Source organism: Pseudogymnoascus destructans (genome assembly GCF_001641265.1).
Source record: "Pseudogymnoascus destructans isolate 20631-21 unplaced genomic scaffold scaffold_7, whole genome shotgun sequence".
Taxonomy (NCBI): Eukaryota; Fungi; Ascomycota; class Leotiomycetes; order Thelebolales; family Thelebolaceae; genus Pseudogymnoascus; species Pseudogymnoascus destructans.
The window spans coordinates 1,493,892-1,511,581 of NW_020167526.1; the positions used below are offsets into that span (position 1 = coordinate 1,493,892).

Below are 17,690 nucleotides of genomic sequence, written 5' to 3' on the forward strand. Positions count from 1 at the left end.
GTAGCTGATAAGACGGCATCATTGCTGAAAGATGGTGTTATATCGGGGACCCTGAAGATATTTGAGCAGCCCGATTATTTAGATTTTGCACTGAAACACCAGGCATTGAATATAGCTTCAGCCCCGACAGGCACCCACTTCGAAGAGAGTACTCATAGCTCTGAATAGATGGACATCAATCACAGTCTACACTCCATATCTAAACGCAAATACCCCTATAAATGACAAAATATACCACCATCGCCAGCTCCAGCCCTACATCGAACTCCTCTTCCTAACCTCCTCCAACGTCCACCCCGCCCTCTCCCCAAACCTAAACGTCCTCCACGACTCCGTACTATGCAGCCTATCCAACCTCATCACCTCAAACAGCTCCTTCAGCGACGACCCATGCCCCACAACCACCACCTTCAGCCCCCTCCCCTCCCTCGCCGCATCCGCACATAACACCTCCAACATCCGCTTCATCGCCGGTGTCCTCGCATGATACGGCAGCGTCGGCCTATGATTCGGATACGCCGGCAACCCCGACCAATCCACCGCATCGCGATGCTGCGCATGATACCCTGTTGAAAACATGGCACGCAGTTCCCTAGGGTGCGAGGGGATGTTGAACTGGGTCGGCGGTGGGACCGGGCGCAGCGCGGGGACGATCTGGACTTGTATTTTCGGAGAGTTGGGGGGGAGGGGGAAGAAGATTCGTAGAGCGGTCTCGACCGTGCGCTTTAGGGGGGAGGTGAGGATATGGGTTACTCCGACGCGGGCGAAGTGGCTACGGATTGCGGCGGCTTGCTTGTGTCCGAGAGTGGATAGCGGGGGGTCGGGAAATTGGATCGTGCGGTGGTTGATGTCGTAGCTTTGGACTGCCTGTGAACGGTGGGTTAGTGGAGTTGTGAGTATCTTGGGGGGCTTACCTTGGTGTGTCGCATGAAATGGACGAGGATTTGAGGAGGAGGAGGACGGGGAGGAATGGGAGGGCGGGTCAAGCGCGTGGGGGGAGAGATTGTTGGCGGTGGCCTCGTCGTCAGTGGTGGTCTCGTTGTCGGTGGTCTCGTTGTAGGCGGTATCGTTGTCGGCGGTGCTTGAACAACTGCAGGGATACTGACACTCGCTATCGATGGAGCTTTAACAGCCACGGGGACAGCGACACTTGCCGTCGGAGGTGCTTTAACAGCCGTGGGAACACTGACACCCGTTGCCGGTGGTGCTTTAACAATCGTAGGGACACTCGCTGCCGGTGGTATGTCAACAGTGACTGGCATACTCGTTGCTGGTAGCGGGCTGGTAACCGTGGAGATGCTGCTGCTTTGGGCTGACTTGGAAGGGCCGGGGGGCGGGATATGGCCTGTTGGAGGAGAGGGTGTTGTCGGTGCTGGTGCTGGGCTAACCACAGTAGAGACACTCTCCGTCGGCGGTTCAGTAATAACCCTAGGAACACTCTTCGCCGGTGGTGCATTAACAAACGTAGGGGTACTCGTTGTCGGCGGTGGGCTAATTGTCGTCGAGACTCTTGTCGTCAGTGGTGCATTAATACTCGTAGAGGCGTTGTCGGTCTGGGCTGGGGTAGGCTCTTCGATTTCTTGTTCCGAGCTGCTTTCGCCGTCGTCTCCATCGTCCCTCTTCCTCTTTCGAGTAATTGCATCCTTATCCTCACCGCCGCTTGGGTGATAGGCGTCTTCATCTTCGTCCTTGTTATCCCCCTCGTCCTCGTCACCCTCCTCGTCCTTGTCACCCTCCTCGTCCTTGTCACCCTCCTCGTCCTTGTCACCCTCCGTCCTTGTCACCCTCATCGTCCTTGTCACCCTCATCGTCCTCCGTATCCCCTCCATCACTCGCGCCAGCCTCCTCACTCATGCTGTTGAGATGATCGGCAAGCCCCTTCTCCATAGCCTCCACATCCCTCTTTGGCTCCCTCTTCTGATCCTTGACAACTCCATTACTACTACGCTTTTCTCTCTGGCTTCTCTGGCTTCTCTTCGGCCCTGAGCGGGATGGCGTGCGGGAGTTCATATCGACCAGCGGTATGCACGTAACAAAAACAAAAAGAAATGCGGGCGTGCAATAAACTGAGATACGAAAGGAGAAAGGGGAAATAAAGTAAAGAAAAAAATGAATATATATAACAAAATAGATAGCGGCATCCAGCACCGTCGAGTCAATGGCAGAACGTCATTGTCGGCTTCATATCACTTGAATACAGCTTCCTGAAGTGTCGAGTTCGACCCTCGAAGCCCGTTCTGTTCCATTCGATGGCTTGAGACATGGTTTTCGAGGAATAGGGGTGAAACTTTGAACAAAAGAAACCCTGTGACTTATGTTGCGGAAGGTGGAAAAACAACGAGCTCAATGAAGAAGGATTGAAGCTCACAGGTCAATGCAGATGCCTGGTTGAGCTCAGAATAACGCTCTGACACACCGAATGCATGGTGAAAGGCCATTTGAAAGAACCTCCTCAAAGACACTATAATCAAGACCAGAATGTGCGAGAAAAGTTATAAGACATCAATGATATAAATATGCAAAGGCAGCAAAAGATGAGCCTTTGTCTGTGTCTTATTTAGGAAGGAAGCAACGTAAACTTGAGGTAAACTTGACGATTATGTCACCCGTCTGTGCCTAGTTCGGATTCTTATATCCCCTGAGCAGAGACAAACTTGCTAAGCTGTCCGACTCCAATGGCCCAATGGCAACCAGTAGTAAGCCAACGAAGGATGAAGCTCCCAGGGACGACTTGAACTCGAAAGCTAGAGCTGATGCTTGTCTCACGAGCACCGGCACTGACCCAGCCCGCCACAGCATTGAAAGTGACAAAACTCCACAGCAAACCCAGCGACTAAATGCACACAACGTCGATAACGAGTCTCTAAAAAGAAAATCGAGACCTACCAATACCTTCCGCCCGCAATCTGAGATCGGAGATTCTTCAAGTCGATATCAGGCTCAGGCACCGACCCAGTCCGCCACAACATAGGAAACTGTCAAACCTTCGATTCTCATCAGTCACCTACCGTCAAATCCACCCTCTCAGCCCCTGAAACAAGTCTCAACCCCCTCCTCCACCGTCCTCCCTTCCCCACAAACCCCTAGATCACCAACCCAGGCGCAACAAACATCATCCCCAACATCCCCAACATCCCCAATAGCACCACCGGCGACAATCACGCAAACCCACATCGTCGTAGCACAAAACAACCTCCTCGCCATGCAGCAAGGCTAATCGCATCTCCCGAGGAAACGTTGCACGACATACCGACCCCCCAAGGATCTCGCTCATCACGCACTCTCCTCGCACAGGTCCCTTTCGACCGCCCTGGGGCGGCCTGCAAGGGACTACAGTAATCACACCCTTTGGCTCTGTTTCCTAAGACAGTGTGTGGGTGGCTAGATTCTCACATGGTGCACCCACCATTACATCTGTGTCTTCTATCGTTTAAAAGTCAGAGTTACATATTCCTAGCTCTTATGTTCAAAGTAGTCGCTTGCTTAGTGTGCCCTGTACTTGTCTTGTAATCGGTGCTGCTTCCGCTATGTGGTAGTGGCTATGAGGAGGCTTTCTGTAATGGCGATATATTTGCTTAATCGTATAACATAGCTACTCTCTCCTACGAGAGCTATGAGGGAAGCTGTCAATTATGTGTATTTGGCATAGTGCGTCATGCGCTAACCTATGCTCATAACCTGTTGAACACAGGTTATGAGCCTGGGTTAGCAACTGTGGTGTATATACAGTATAGGGGCTATATATACACAGTTGGTATACAGGCTACGCATGTGCAGCGTACTACCAGGAACGCAGTTCTAAACAAGAAGGTTACCATACAAAATTCGCGTGATTGTGGGAAGGGGTCCGGTCCGGTATTAGGAGGTTTCCGCTACAGCCGAGTCCGCTATAGGCAGTGATTTAGGGACGCCGGCGTAGGTTGGGGGTCGTGGATCGGATTCATGCCTTCTCGGTCGGTGGGAGGAAATCGGACACCGCCGCTGACTTGCAATAGGTGCCGAGTCGCGCCAGTAACCACTCTTGCTTGTGGCCGAGTCTGGGGCGACGAGAAGGTCTGACCTTACGAGTCTATAAGGCCGTTTGTACCTACGGACAAGCTATTCCAACATCTGTACGACGCAGCCCACCGACGACGATCATCCAATATTTGACATCACCACTCTCTCACTTACCACGAAGAATACCGACTCCACGCCACATACCCTCAAGATCTCACACCATCAGGACGTCTGAAAAGCATCACCCAAAATCCACACCTGTCACCCACGACAAACGTAAACCCCTCAGATCTCAAAAGTAAGTCGCTCCAGACAAATAAATCTCTAGCGCTCTCCAACGCAAACATAAACGCCACGGCCAACCAGATCGCGGCTGGTGGTACGACATTCCTGAACGGTACAAGGCCCCGTCAACTCCCCGCTGGCGCCTCGACCGAAATGCGCGATATGCGAGTCGGGGACCTCGTTTTCGTCACTCCCACGCAGGTGCAAAAAGTGACAGGTTCTGCAGGAAGTAAGGGGCATTGATGGCATTGATACGTACGTACACTGCCGTTTCCTTTTCCCTCCCCCTTTTCTCGGCGCTGGATATAATAATCGCTATACTCGCCAATATCAATTAGGGGAATCCCCAGTCCGGCGGGGCGGGGCGGGGACGGGAGAAGTCCAAGTGGGCCGATTATTGGCCTTGCATACCCACTGTTGTGGAGGGGACGGCCGAGGTCGCCCGGAGGTAGGCGGTGATAGTCCACTATGGTTGATGATAGTCCACTATGGTTGATGATAGTCCACTATGGTTGATGATAGTCCACTATGGTTGAGGATGGTTGAGGATGGTTGAGGATGGTTGGATTATTGTTGATGCTGGTTGACGATGGTTGATGATGATTGACGATGGTTGACGATGTTGATGATGGTTGACAATGGTTGATGATGGTTGACAATGGTTGACAATGGTTGATGCACAATTGCCGCTAGAGGGCGAGGTTGGCACCTTGGCACCGCAAACAGCCGCCTGGGCCAGATTAAGTATCTCATACGACAGATTTGGTGTTGGTGTTGTTGTTGTTGTTGTTGTTGTTGTTGTTGTTGCCATTATTCCCATTATTCCGTACCCCTTTTATTTTATTTATTTACTCGTTATAGACATCTATTGTAACGGGAATAATATGGCCATTGCACGCATTCCAATATCGAACTGAGCGATATTGGTGGTCCTTGGGTGGTTTTCGTAGTTGGGCCGGCTATCCAATATTGTCTCTCGTCGGGGTGAAACCAAGTAAACCCACTCGCTCCCTCGTCCTTTTCACTCCCTCACCCTCACCCTCACCCTCACCCCAACTCTCTCTTCGCCCTCAACAAGACTCTGCATCGCCAGCAGATATCCTTTACACTCGCCTGTCCACTACTTTACTGTCTGTGGGATACTTCAATTGGTTCGTGTCTCGATATATACCTTGGGCCTGCAACGGAAATATACAGAGAGAGCGGAGCAGGCTGGGACAGCTGCTACTACACACACTATCACCACATCATCGGATTGTCTCTCTATACAACCATTACACCGTCCGCCGAAAGTTTATCCAGTCGACAGCCTCCCGACAGTATATCTGATCGACAGCTCCCCCCTTCACCACCTCCAATCGACCCTTACCACACCAAACCACCTGTCTCCTCAACAACCACACCCACACACTCTCCCTCAACCACACGATGTCTTCCAACACCTCCCACCCCATCGGCCTCTCCATCCCCTCCCGCCCCCAACAACCCCTCTCCACAATCGACTCCGTCGACTCCGTCCTCAGCCTCACCCCAACCCGCACCTCCACCCCCCTCTCCCCCTTCGACACCCCCCCCCTTTCTCCCTCTCCCAACAACCCAACAAAGCCGACTCCAAATCCCACCTCAGCACCTACGAATCCGACCTCGAAGCCGGCTGCCCGACCGAGTACAAGACCAGCGGGCTCGCGCTCGCGCAGAAGAAATCGTCGGGTGGTGCCACTAACAAGGAGTGCACGGTATGGCCGGGCCAGAAGGCGTTGAAGGAGGCGAAGATGGCGGAGAAGAGGAGGACGGAGTGCTGGAACCCGATGAGGGGGTTGGAGTCGCGCACGAAGTTCTGGGTGAAGATCGCGATTGGGGCGGTGATTGTGGGGTTGGCGGTTGGGGTTGGGTTGGGGATCACGAGGGCGGTGCATGGGGGTGTTTGGCATCAGGATTCGTGAGAGGTGGTGAGTTGGACTCGTCCTGTTGTTGCTGGCGCCGTGCTGACTTGGTGTCCCTAGTTGATTGATCGCCTTGCCTGACCAAGACTGGCGTCGACCGACCTCCTCACACTCCTCGGTATCACCTGCGAACCAACCACTCGCAGACTTCGTTGTATATATTGCTTGGCCTTCTCGGCGTTCCCATCGCAGGGCGTTGTCGGATATTTCCTACCTGCGCCTCCCACCGTCTGTCGCTCACGGTCGATTCCACCGTCCACACAAATCCCTTCCAATCCACCATCGTCGACTCCTGTTCATATAAACCCTTCAATCACTGCCATCTCCTGTCGCAAGGAACGCATACCCTTCTGTTGTATCGTCGCTTACCCGCCGTCAGACACAACTGCATCGCTGGTCGGAGAAGAAAACATGGGAGACGCGGATAATAATCACTTCACTTCTTTTCTTTGAAGCTTTGAGGGATGGAGTGGAAAGGATGCCGACAGACTGGCTTCTGCTGGGCTTACTTACTGAGGTGCTGGATAATGAATGAAATGAATCGAACCTTACTATCTCACCCACCACCTTACCGTGACGTTCCTCATCCCCCATCCCCCATCGTCCATGTTCGTGCCCGTATGTCCTCACTCCCACGCCTCAGGCGGCATCCTGTATCGTCAAAGGACAACACAAGTCATCGATAAATCACACCGTAAACCCCACCATCAGTAGCATCCAACAACTGGCGCTGGAGGGGCGGTCACCGTACTATATAACCCCTCTGACAAATCAAGTAAACAGGGCTGTCGATCTCGGATGCCTCGGACTTTGTTTTGGGGTGGCTTTCACAAATACATGTGCTATGCATGACGCCCAGAAATCAAACTTATGTCTCCACCCTTATAAAAATCGTGCATATGTATGGTTCAGTTCAGTTTTAATGTCTTTTAAGTGTGTGTTATATGTTCTAGAACTGTCTTTTGTTAAGGTTTGTAGGGGGATTACTGGGTTTGTGATTCAGAAAGGATTTCTCATTGGGATGGTTGGTAGTCACGTGGTTTTATGATTAGATAGACACGTGATGGGGAGTTCGGCTTTGAGATGGAGATGTAGGGTCTAGGGGAGCAGGGGAAGTGAAATAATGGGGTAAGTTGACGCGTGGAGAGGAAGATAAGAGGGACAAGGATAGAAGAGAGATACGAGGCTGGAACGAAAGTATCTGTTGGTGCAATTGTGTCACTTTCACCAGCGAGGTTGTCCCAGCGCCGCCTCTTCATCTACCTATATGCCTCCCGTCACAGATATGTATAACTTCCAACACCATTCGCATAGCTATAGTATAGTACTAATCGAAGATTATGTAGAAGCATAAATCGCAGCAACGCCAAGTTTATTACAACAGATAGCGATAATCGGGGCTCAAATCCTATTCAAAAAAATGTTAGCATCGGGTCAAGACCACCAAACATGCGCGTCCACCCGCTCACCCCAGCGTCCACTCCACGCCGTGATCGGACAACCAGACGACACCTCTTAAACCTCTTAAGTGAATGGGAAAGAGAGAAAAGGAAGAAGGGAAAAAAAGGAACTCACCCCCAGCTCCGCCTTCTCATCCTCGGTCAACATCGACGTCCCAACCGCCTTATCCCTCTTCCGGTTCTCATACACGACCGCAACGGCGTACGCGCAGCACGCCGCGGCGCTGAGACAGATGAAGCCGATGCAGATGCTATACCCATTGCGGTAGTGGTTCTTCTTATCTGAATCGAGGAAACTGTACGTCGCGATGATGCCGCCGATATTACCAAAGCCAACCTGCCACGCCGTGCCGACGGCGCGCCGGTGGTGCCCGCCGAGATTCATGTTGAACCAGCACACGATGACGGGCATGGCGGAGTAGGTGCCCATGGCGATCAGGAAGAGCGCGCTGTACTGCGCCATGACGTTGTTGTGGATGCTGAAGAGCATTGCGAAGCCCACCATCGAGACGCACATTGGCAGAAGGCAGAAGGCGAAGCGGTGGCCGGTGCGGTCACTGAACCAGGCTACGATCATGGAGAAGCCGAATGCAGCAGCCCAGGGAGGAACGGAGCGCAGCTGCGTCTGGATGGGGCTGTAGTTCAAGCTGGAGATGATGGCGGGTGCGAAGAAGGCGTACGAGTAGGCTGGGACGATCAGCCCGAAGTACATGATTCCGCCGATGTAGATCTTGTAGTCCTTGAAGACGCGTCCAACGTCGCGGAGGGTGATGCTGCGCTCCGCCGCCGAGCGGCCCTGGTCGACGCGCAGACGGCCGATGACGTACGCGCGCTCGTCTTCGGTGAGCCACTTGGCGTTCTCGGGGAAGGAGGGGAGCATGAAGAAGAACATGATGGCGACGACGCAGGTCAGCACGCCCTCGAGGATGAAGATCCAGCGCCACCCGCGGTAGCCGCTCAGCATGTCCATTTTGCCGATTGCGGAGGCGAGGAGGCCAGCGAAGCCGCCGGCGAGGGTGGTGGAGGAGAAGAAGAAGGAGTACCGGCGCTGCGCTTCGGTGCGCTTGTACCAGAGTCCGATGAGGAAGAAGCAGCCGGGGAACATGCCAGCTTCCATCATGCCGAGGAAGAAGCGCGTGGCGAGGAGGCCGGAGTAGTTTTGTACGAGGCCCTGGCAGATGGAGACGAGGCCGAAGGTGAACATACAGCCCGAGAGCCAGACATGCGGGCGCAGTTTCTTGAGCAGGATGTTGGCCGGGATCTCGAAGAAGATGTACGGCACGAAGAAGATTGTGAGGGCGGTGTTGTATTTGACGCTCGACGTCTTGCCGGTCACGTCGATGAGGTGGAGGTCTTCGACCAGCCCGAAGGATTTCGCATTGGCGATATTCACTCTGTCGAGGAAGGCAAGGAGGTATAGCACGCAGAGACACGGAATGACCCTCATGTCGACCCTGCGCATCAGGGCCGCCTCGGTCGTATGCGGTGGGCACACGGCGGGCGCGTTGGCGTCGACGACATCGTTGCCCTGCGCGTCCTTGTTGGCGTAGAACGTCTTCTCGCCCAGAACACCAGCATCGTCAATTACCGACGGAATAGGCGATTCGGTCTCTGCATTCGCTGCGGCCTCTACGGAATCAGTCAGTGGTTGATCGCTTCAAAGACGTCGGCTCAATGAGCCGATGGCCGGATGGGAGCGGGCTACCAACTCTTATCACCGAACCCGAACATGTTCTCTTTCTTCCCTCAGAATGCGCAAAACTCTACTTCGTATACTACCAAGGAATCAAGGAAGAAGAAAAGAAGTCCAAGCCGACACCTTCCTGCAGGAGTTGGTAGCTGGGCACTCGCGAAAACGCACGAGGATCTGCAAAAGCCCTACCCCACTGGCCGATCCGGGTCCGAGTTAAGTAGGTCCCCCCTTGACCGCCATGACACAGAACGCGGGGCAGCACACATGGCACAGCGCCGAACACCGCCTGCATTACACCAGGCCCGCAGCGCGCCACAATGACGCCGCCGCTGGCGCGGCGGCGTCCGATGGGGTGGTGGGACAGTGGAAGGACCGCCCGCCCAATCCGCGTCGGTCTAGCCGGTGCGTGGTCCTTGGTAGTGGTGGTGGGGATTCCGGGATTCGGAGATGGGTGATTGGGGCGGGGTCAGGCCAGAATGCGGGGAGGGTGCTGTTACCGGTGGTCGTACCGCGGCCTACCGCCCCACCAACGTGCGTCCAGTGGACATTGCATCACCCAAAAACTGGCACGATCGGTCACTGGTCCCCTACTCCTTCAGTACGAAAGCACGATGATACTGATAACCTGGGATCCAAGGGAGCTAGAAACGGGGAAAGTTGAACGAACCATCTTGACAAAAACAACTGGCCTGGCACCTGTCTGTGCGGCTATACCGAGGCCACCACCGTCAATCCCGATAAGCTCGCGAGATTCAGATCTGGCCATAGTGCGGGGTCAGGCTGAAGCATTTTTGGAGAAAAGCTAACCTGCTTGTGGATGAAACGGGACGACCCCCCACCAAACAAATTTAGTAGAATAATGTATATAAAACCTATATAGATCGTTTAATTCTCATTTATCGATGTTTTTGCTACTTCTATCGCGTGATGGTGGGGGGCATATCTAATCGTCAAGGTGGATCTTGACATTCCTATCCGCCGCCGGGATAACCTCATCCTCTTTCTCCCCCTTCAGCGTCGGCAGCTCCTGCATAGCCTCCCTAATAATCCCCAACGCCTTCTGCATATCCTCTTCGGAAATCACCAACGGCGGCGCAAACCGAATGATATTCTCATGCGTCGGCTTCGCCAACAGTCCCTTACTCTTCATCAGCATACACAGATCCCACGCCGTGTGCCCGCCCGTATGCGCCTCATCGATGATAATCGCATTCAGCAGCCCCCTCCCCCTAACCAACTTCACCATCGGCGAATCAATCGCCCTCAGCCCCTTCCTGAGCACCTCACCCAGCTTCTCGGCGCGCGCAGTCAGCCCCTCCTCCTCCATCACCTCGAGCGCACGCATCGACACCGCGCAACCCAGCGGGTTGCCGCCGTACGTCGATCCGTGCGTCCCAGGCTCGACGGTCAACATGATCTCAGACCGCCCAAGCACGCAGGCTACGGGGTACATGCCCCCCGAGAGCGCCTTGCCCAGCGTCACAAGGTCGGGCGTGATGTTCGACCACTCGCTGCACAGCATGCGGCCCGTGCGTCCGATGCCCGTCTGGATCTCGTCGATGATGAGGAGGACGTTGTGTTGCTTGCACAGCGCGTGCACGCGGGTTAGGTAATCGTCATCTGGGACGACGACACCGGCCTCGCCCTGGATGGGCTCGAGGAGGATGGCGGCGGTCTCCTTGCCGTGCACGGCGAGCACGTCCTCGATGTCTTGGACGTTGTTGTAGCGGATCTCCTTGCCGGTGGTGGGGTTCACGGCGCCGATGTTGGGCACGTAGGGCCCGTAGTTGGTGCGGGAGTCGGGGTCGGTGGAGAGGGTGATGGCGCCCAGCGTGCGGCCGTGGAAGTTGTCCGCGGCGGCGAAGATGAGTGCCTTGTCTTGTGGGATGCCCTTGGACTTATAACCCCACTTGCGCGCGATCTTGAGCGCGGTCTCAACGGCCTCTGCGCCGGTGTTGACGGGGAGCACCATGTCGTACCCGAAGACGTCCTTCATCTTCTCGGCCCATTTGGGGAAGACGTCGTTGTAGAAGGCGCGCGAGGTGAGGGTGAGGCGCTGGGCCTGGTCGCAGAGCGCCTTCACCAGCTCGGGGTGGCAGTGGCCCTGGTTCACGGCGCTGTATGCGGATAGGAAGTCTAGGTAGTGCTTTCCCTCCGGGTCCCAGACGTCAGAGCCGCTAGCGCGCGCAAAGACGATGGGGAGCGGGTGGTAGTTGTGTGCGGCGTACTTGCCCTCTGCCTCGATGGCGCTGGCGCTGGATGTGGCATGGTATTGGCCGGTCAGCTTCGCAGCGGCCTGGCCTTTACCAGCAAGTCCATCTGCATGAGGAGCCATACTGGATATTGGTTGGGGGGTAGTGGTAGGTATGTATGAATGAGAGGGTATTCGAAGTAGTAGAATATTAGAGTTGTTCGCGTTGAGTGTCCTGTGGAACGGTATTCACTGGAGGGAATGGTCTGTTTGGGGTAATAATGAGGGGGGGAAGTGGGATGAGAAAAAGGGGGGGGGAGGGAGCCAACCTATATAGCCTATATAGTCAAGACAAACGCTTCGCGGAATGTAAAACAATGGTAATGGAAGACGGCAAAGACGCCGAAGACCCCTCACCTTTTCACAGACGTTACACGGGGGGTAATTGGACATTGTGGGCGTGACCGGGGGCGCAAGTTCTGATCGAGTTGGTGAAAATCGTTCAGACTTGCCTATAGGGAATTATCATCGTGTGTAACTGCACATAGGGGAAAATGGCTGGCTGGAGAGGCGGATGTGGTGGGATGTGGTGGATGTGGTGGATGTCGATGACGAGACAAGAGACGGATGAGACGAGTTTAGACCAGTAGAAGAGGAGCTAAGACATGGAATGACTAAGAATGGAGTTTGATTGGCTGACAAGGGGTAACTTAAGATAGGCTGATTGGACTGATTGGATAGTGGGTCAAGGCACGTGATTGTGGAACCAGAACCACCAGAACTTCAGTCATGTGACCTGGCATGAGTTAGAAGTCACATGACTGAAGTTATAATAGTCATGTGACTATTACAACATCAATTATTAATCTACAGTCACATGACTACCAACTTTATAGTCACGTGTAACTCCCTCCACCCTTCCCCAACTTACTCTCTCCTCTCTCCTTTCCCCTCTCTCCTCCTCCTCTCTAACACCCTCACCAAGCCCACGTGCCTCACGTTCCCCCAGTGCCTGTCATCCCCCCAAAAAGCAAATCATGAATTGAAAATATAATAATAATCCATCCTCTCCTTCTCTCTCTGTACATTTTACCTCTGTTTCTCTGTGCTCTGTATCCTCCGCAGACATGAGCACTTCTGCGAAACCCTCGCCCGTGCCTGCTGCTGCAGAGGCTGCTGCTACAGACGCCGCTGCTACAGACGCCGCTGCTGTCCCTCGTCGAGATGACGATGTGCGCAGCAAGCTGGCCATACGTAAGGCATACCACACGGCCTACTATGAATACCAGCGCAGAGACATGATGTACCTCCTCATCATCCTGCGCTTCATAAATGCCATCACCATCCGCACCTTCTTCCAACCAGACGAGTACTTCCAGTCTCTCGAGCCAGCATGGGAGATGGCATTCGGCGCGTCCAGCGGCGCGGCCAGCGGAGCATGGATCACCTGGGTGCGTATCTCATCCTCTACCCCCTCCAACTATGGCTGAGATATGTAGGAATGGCACCACCAGCTTCGCTCATCTCTGCACCCCGCCATCTTCGCCCTGCTCTACTTTGTAGCTGACCGCGCCATGGGCGTGATGAGCATGTACCCGCAATTTAAAGCCATTATCTTGGCGTACCTCCCCAGAGTGTTCCAGGGGCTTGTTGCCGCCGTAGGGGACTACTACACCTGGCAGCTGGCCGAGAAGGTCTATGGGCAAGGAAGCAATGCGGCTTTTACCACGGTATGTCTTGACTTTGTACCATGTCACGAGACGCAGGCTAACAAATCATGTAGCTACTCATCACCGCCTTGAGCCCATGGCAGTGGTTCTGCTCTACCAGGACGCTCTCCAATTCTCTGGAGACAGTCCTGACCATCGTTGCTCTCTACCATTGGCCTTGGGCCCTATATGGCGACAGCAGCGCACCAAGGAAGGCGTCTCCAGATGCAGCTGAGGCCCACAAGGCCACTACTAGCTCGCCGGAGTCTCAGATCTTCAAGACACATGCAGATGTCAACAGGTAGGATAGATCAGACCGCCGCATTCTGAGTATAGCTAACGTCTCAGTCTTCGTATTTGCCTTTTCTTGGCAGGCATTGCCTGTCTTCTCAGGCCCACGAACCTGTTCATCTGGGCCTCAATCGTAACCGTATCTGTCAGCCGGTTGGGACTTACCGGCACCTCACCCGCCAAGTTCTCTGACTTCCTGATAATACTACGCGAAACTGTCATTTGCGGGTAAGTCATCTATCTCACTCTACGAGAATACACGTTAACCCTTACAGTGCACTTGCCCTCTCCATCTCCGCCGCCTCGGACTACTACTATTTCGGAGTGTGGACCTTCCCACCTTACCAATGGCTCTACTTCAACATCACCAAGTCCCTAGCCGTCTTCTACGGCACAAACCGCTGGGACTACTACCTCACCGAGGGCCTCCCCCTACTTCTCACCACCTGCGTCCCATTCACCCTCATCGCCTTCGTCTCCTCCACATCTATCGGAACCGACGGGGCATCCGTCAGCAACATCCGCTTCCAATTCACCTTCACGGCCCTCACCACCATCGCCACCCTCTCTCTAATCTCCCACAAAGAAGTCCGCTTCATCTACCCCCTCCTCCCCCTCCTCCACATCCTCTCCGCCCCGCACATCCTCTCCTTCTTCTCCCGCCCCGCCCCCGCCTCCACCCCCTCAGTCTCAACCTTCGCCATCCCCCCCTCCCCCACCCTCCGCCGCACCACCCTCCTCGGCGCCCTCATCGCCCTCAACATCTCCCTCGCCTTCTACACTACCTTAATCCACCAACGCGGCGTCCTCGACGTCCTTTCCTTCCTCCGCTACGACTACGAAGCCACCCACCTCACCGAGCGCGGCCTCTTCATCCCCACCACCGCCGATGACGCCCCATTCGCTGCGTTCCTCATGCCCTGCCACTCTACGCCGTGGCGCTCGCACCTCGTTCACCCGACGCTGAATGCCTGGGCGCTGACCTGCGAGCCGCCTCTTGATATCCCAGCTGGTACGCCGGAGCGCGAGGCGTATCGCGATGAGGCGGATAGGTTCTTCGATAATCCGAAGGGGTTTTTGAGTCGCGAGGTGGGGAGCAGGGAGAAGCCGTGGCCGCAGTATGTGGTTGGGTTTGAGGGGATTGAGGGGGTGCTGGTGGAGTGGCATGAGGAGACGGGGAGTCAGTATGAGGTGGTGAGGAAGTGGAGTGGGTTTAATAGCCATTGGATTGATGATGAGAGAAGGCAGGGACGGGTTGTGGTGTGGGAGTTTAAGGAGAGGGTTAAGGCTTAGGTTGGAGAGATGGGGGTTGGAAAGAGCTCGCTGTGATGGGGATGTTTGTATTATATTTGTGTTATATATAGAGGATATTGAGTTGGATTAATTTTATCTACCCCTGTATAGTTCAACTTGTTGCTGTGGAGATCTACTACAACGTCTCACCAGAAGTGCACTCACCTTGATATGCTTTCCGCGACAGTTCACCAGATATGGGTTCTAAGGATCCGGCTGGGCTATCCACCCCACCGCAGAAAGGCCGAGATCTGCGTCATCCCCTACTGCCATTGGCATCACATCTATTCTTTCTCACCACTCTTTTCTCACCGTCTTTTCTCTCTACCCCTTCTCCCTTCTCGCTACCTCCCAACTTTCGCATATCCCCTAAATAATATCAGCCGATTCTACTTCGACGCCCAGGCTGTTTATTCACCTACTGTGAAATACCTAGCAGCCATTTCTCAATCACAAACCAAGATCAATTGAACCCAAGCCACGCCCGCAATATATACATGGCCCCAACGCGCCCCGCCGCCACGAACGGCCCTACCCCCAAGTCCGCGCCAACCACGCAGAATAACGGCATTTAGAAGTCCTCAAGGCCTGCTGAGCAGCAACTCTACGTCGTCTCGCGCGAAACAAATGACCCCGAAGGCGTCCACGATAACCATGAGATCGTCGGCACCTACAAGACGCTCGCGGCAGCCAATGCGGCCGCGCGCGATGATCTGATTAAGGGGTGGGGACGCGAGTATTTCGATACGTACGACGTAAGTGAAGTGGATGGCATGGTTTATGTTACTGCTGCTTGCCCCGATGGGGGGGAGATGGTCGTGATGGTTGAGAAGTCGGGGGTGAGGAAGGAGACCGCACCGCCAAAGGCTGTCGAACAGCAATCCTACGTCGTCCTGCGCCGATCTAATACTGACGAAGTTAAACACATTCTTGGACCCTCTGAGATCGTTGGCAACTACCAGACCCTCGCGGATGCCAATGCCGCTGCGCGAGACTATTTTATCAAAGGGCCGGGACGCGAGTACTTCAAGATATGCGAGGTGAAGGAGGTGAATGGCATGGTGCATGCTTACGCCAGGAGCCACGATGGGTACCAGGACGTGGTCGTGATCGTTCATAAGAATACAGCGTCTCCATCGAAAGTTACCGCGCCGCTGAATCCTAGGTACTTGCGATACGCTCGCTGCTGCCAATGAGGTTGCGCGAAACAATATGATTGAGAAGTGGGGAAGGGACTACTTATAGAAATTCGAGGTAATGGAGATTGGTGGGATGGTACGCGTCGATGCCATATGCTCCGATGGAGAGGGCACGTATGTGCGCGTCGATAAGGCCGAGGTGAAGAATACGGCGATCAAGGGGACATACTTGTGGCTTGCGATGGCAAATGAGGCTGCGCGGGAATATCCGGAGCAGGAGTGGGATATAGACCTCTTTGAGGAGTATACGGAGACGGTGCACAATGGGATGGTGGCTATTAAGACGAGATGTGGTGAGGAATTGGGGGAGATGGAGGAGGAGTTGGAGGACTCCATGAGTGAGTCTGATGATGAGTGACTGAACAACTAGGGCTTTGGAGCGGAGCGTTTGTTGGATAGGCCTTCTTCAGATGTAGTTTTACTCATACCCCTTTAATATTACGATAATATTCTCCCCAATGAACTCACGGCAAGATTCTCGCCGACGAAGACCTTTTTAGCGATAGCATAACAGTCCTCTTCTTTGGAAAGGAGGCGCTACGTTCTGTGAGGCATTTCACACCAAAAACTAAGTCTTATTACACATACAAATACATAATCCATAAAAAATCACCATCTCCCAAGACATTCTACCTGTCCTTAAGCTCGTCCAGGACCGGCTTTAGCCGTTGGAGAGTCTCCCTAGCGCTGTGCTGGAACCCAGCTATCTACTATTAGCATATATTAAACATCGCAATTAGTGATCAAACCTACAGTCGGCCGTCCCATCAAGGGTAATAGCATGTGTCACGCCCCACGTATGAAGAGTCGCTGGGCTGTTGCCCTTGGCATCCGATCGCCCGACAAGATCCTGAGGTATTTCAAGTCGAGGGTAAGGTGATAATTCCAAGTAGTAACTGTTTAGCTCCTAAAGAAATGACCACAAGGTGAATCTACATACTACGTGCGAAATGGTGCGTATCGTGGTGGAACTCTAGCGGGAGAAGCTCCGGGTCTTGCAGAGTGGAACCATCGCCTTGCAACGTCTTGTTTGTTTGGAAAGCCTGGCTGAACTCGGGATCGAACATGACATATGCACTACCTGGGTCTCCGAGCCAGACTTCGACCGGGCGAGCGACGGGTGTTCCTTGAGGGCTCATAGTAACGAGCCGCGCGGTTGCGCTATGGTGGGAGCGCTGGATGGCTGCTTTGCTGAACGATCGAGTAAATACACGTGCTTGAGGTAGAATACGGAACATGGTGAGAGTAGATCTGGGATGCTGAACGAGTTGAGATGCTCGTGGGATGCTATACTGTAAACGCGAGGAGCCAAATGTAAACGCGGAACAAACAGGTCCTGGTGGAGGTTCGATGAAGACGGCGTGTACTAGCGGAAACTCTTACAAAGTGCCATTAGCCAAGTGGTGTGACACAGCTCCTGTACTATAACCGGTTCCGAGGTCTATCCAAGGATCTTCAACCGTAAGTTTCCCATAAACTAAAAGCAACAGCACCTTCCAGCCGCAAATATATTTACCCTAACAGCACACCAGATAAAATCTCGGGTGTGCGTATGGATATCCCGGCGTAGTATATACACTTCACAGGATCGGAGGAAGTCAATCTACATCTTGCTGATCTCGACGCG

The 17,690-nt window shown here is 54.0% G+C and overlaps 9 protein-coding genes across 9 annotated transcripts; 4 read left to right on the forward strand and 5 right to left on the reverse strand.

The window, feature by feature from the left end:
- Position 1: 1 nt before the first annotated feature.
- VC83_03157 (uncharacterized protein) lies at positions 2-2,010 on the reverse strand (the record flags this gene model as incomplete). Its single annotated transcript, XM_024466806.1, is given in 3 exon segments — positions 2-867; positions 915-1,831; positions 1,851-2,010. 3 exon segments carry the CDS (start codon positions 2,008-2,010, stop codon positions 256-258), a joined length of 1,689 nt encoding a protein of 562 aa, XP_024325281.1. The 3' UTR covers positions 2-255.
- Positions 2,011-5,914: 3,904 nt separating this feature from the next.
- Positions 5,915-6,510, reverse strand: VC83_03158 (uncharacterized protein; the record flags this gene model as incomplete). Its single annotated transcript, XM_024466807.1, has 2 exons — positions 5,915-6,121; positions 6,442-6,510. 2 exons carry the CDS (start codon positions 6,508-6,510, stop codon positions 5,915-5,917), a joined length of 276 nt encoding a protein of 91 aa, XP_024325489.1.
- A 594-nt stretch (positions 6,511-7,104) lies between these two features.
- Positions 7,105-9,681, reverse strand: VC83_03159 (uncharacterized protein). Its single transcript, XM_024466808.1, has 3 exons — positions 9,397-9,681; positions 7,803-9,316; positions 7,105-7,635 (listed from the first exon to the last, which is right to left on the reverse strand). Exons 1-3 carry the CDS (start codon positions 9,416-9,418, stop codon positions 7,603-7,605), a joined length of 1,569 nt encoding a protein of 522 aa, XP_024325490.1. The 5' UTR covers positions 9,419-9,681; the 3' UTR covers positions 7,105-7,602.
- On the forward strand, positions 9,619-10,228 carry VC83_03160 (uncharacterized protein; the record flags this gene model as incomplete). Its single annotated transcript, XM_024466809.1, has 1 exon — positions 9,619-10,228. One exon carries the CDS (start codon positions 9,619-9,621, stop codon positions 10,039-10,041), a length of 423 nt encoding a protein of 140 aa, XP_024325301.1. The 3' UTR covers positions 10,042-10,228.
- A 95-nt stretch (positions 10,229-10,323) lies between these two features.
- CAR2 (ornithine aminotransferase) lies at positions 10,324-11,715 on the reverse strand (the record flags this gene model as incomplete). The annotated part of the gene is made up of 1 exon (XM_024466810.1): positions 10,324-11,715. The coding sequence occupies one exon, from the start codon at positions 11,713-11,715 to the stop codon at positions 10,324-10,326; it is 1,392 nt and encodes a 463-aa protein (XP_024325300.1).
- An 835-nt stretch (positions 11,716-12,550) lies between these two features.
- GPI10 (glycosylphosphatidylinositol anchor biosynthesis) lies at positions 12,551-14,995 on the forward strand. Its single transcript, XM_024466811.1, has 5 exons — positions 12,551-13,022; positions 13,071-13,301; positions 13,355-13,581; positions 13,629-13,799; positions 13,847-14,995. Exons 1-5 carry the CDS (start codon positions 12,699-12,701, stop codon positions 14,862-14,864), a joined length of 1,971 nt encoding a protein of 656 aa, XP_024325299.1. The 5' UTR covers positions 12,551-12,698; the 3' UTR covers positions 14,865-14,995.
- A 642-nt stretch (positions 14,996-15,637) lies between these two features.
- Positions 15,638-16,060, forward strand: VC83_03163 (uncharacterized protein; the record flags this gene model as incomplete). Its single annotated transcript, XM_024466812.1, has 1 exon — positions 15,638-16,060. The coding sequence occupies one exon, from the start codon at positions 15,638-15,640 to the stop codon at positions 16,058-16,060; it is 423 nt and encodes a 140-aa protein (XP_024325298.1).
- A 61-nt stretch (positions 16,061-16,121) lies between these two features.
- VC83_03164 (uncharacterized protein) lies at positions 16,122-16,421 on the forward strand (the record flags this gene model as incomplete). Its single annotated transcript, XM_024466813.1, has 1 exon — positions 16,122-16,421. The coding sequence occupies one exon, from the start codon at positions 16,122-16,124 to the stop codon at positions 16,419-16,421; it is 300 nt and encodes a 99-aa protein (XP_024325304.1).
- A 199-nt stretch (positions 16,422-16,620) lies between these two features.
- VC83_03165 (uncharacterized protein) lies at positions 16,621-17,395 on the reverse strand. Its single transcript, XM_024466814.1, has 2 exons — positions 16,817-17,395; positions 16,621-16,766 (listed from the first exon to the last, which is right to left on the reverse strand). Exon 1 carries the CDS (start codon positions 17,299-17,301, stop codon positions 16,996-16,998), a length of 306 nt encoding a protein of 101 aa, XP_024325303.1. The 5' UTR covers positions 17,302-17,395; the 3' UTR covers positions 16,621-16,766; positions 16,817-16,995.
- Positions 17,396-17,690: the final 295 nt, after the last annotated feature.

Bases quoted from the DNA above. Each gene is read 5' to 3' on its own strand.
- VC83_03159 (XM_024466808.1), bottom strand. From the start codon at position 9,418: ATGTTCGGGTTCGGTGATAAGA. The intron at 9,317-9,396 runs GTTGGTAGCCCG...CTGATTCCGTAG, and splicing joins GTTCGGGTTCGGTGATAAGA to AGGCCGCAGCGAATGCAGAG. The intron at 7,636-7,802 runs GTGAGTTCCTTT...TTTTTTGAATAG, and splicing joins ATGAGAAGGCGGAGCTGGGG to GATTTGAGCCCCGATTATCG.
- GPI10 (XM_024466811.1), top strand. From the start codon at position 12,699: ATGAGCACTTCTGCGAAACCCTCGCCCGTGCCTGCTGCTGCAGAGGCT. The intron at 13,302-13,354 runs GTATGTCTTGAC...CAAATCATGTAG, and splicing joins GCAATGCGGCTTTTACCACG to CTACTCATCACCGCCTTGAG. The intron at 13,582-13,628 runs GTAGGATAGATC...CTAACGTCTCAG, and splicing joins ACACATGCAGATGTCAACAG to TCTTCGTATTTGCCTTTTCT.
- VC83_03165 (XM_024466814.1), bottom strand. From the start codon at position 17,301: ATGTTCCGTATTCTACCTCAAGCACGTGTATTTACTCGATCGTTCAGC.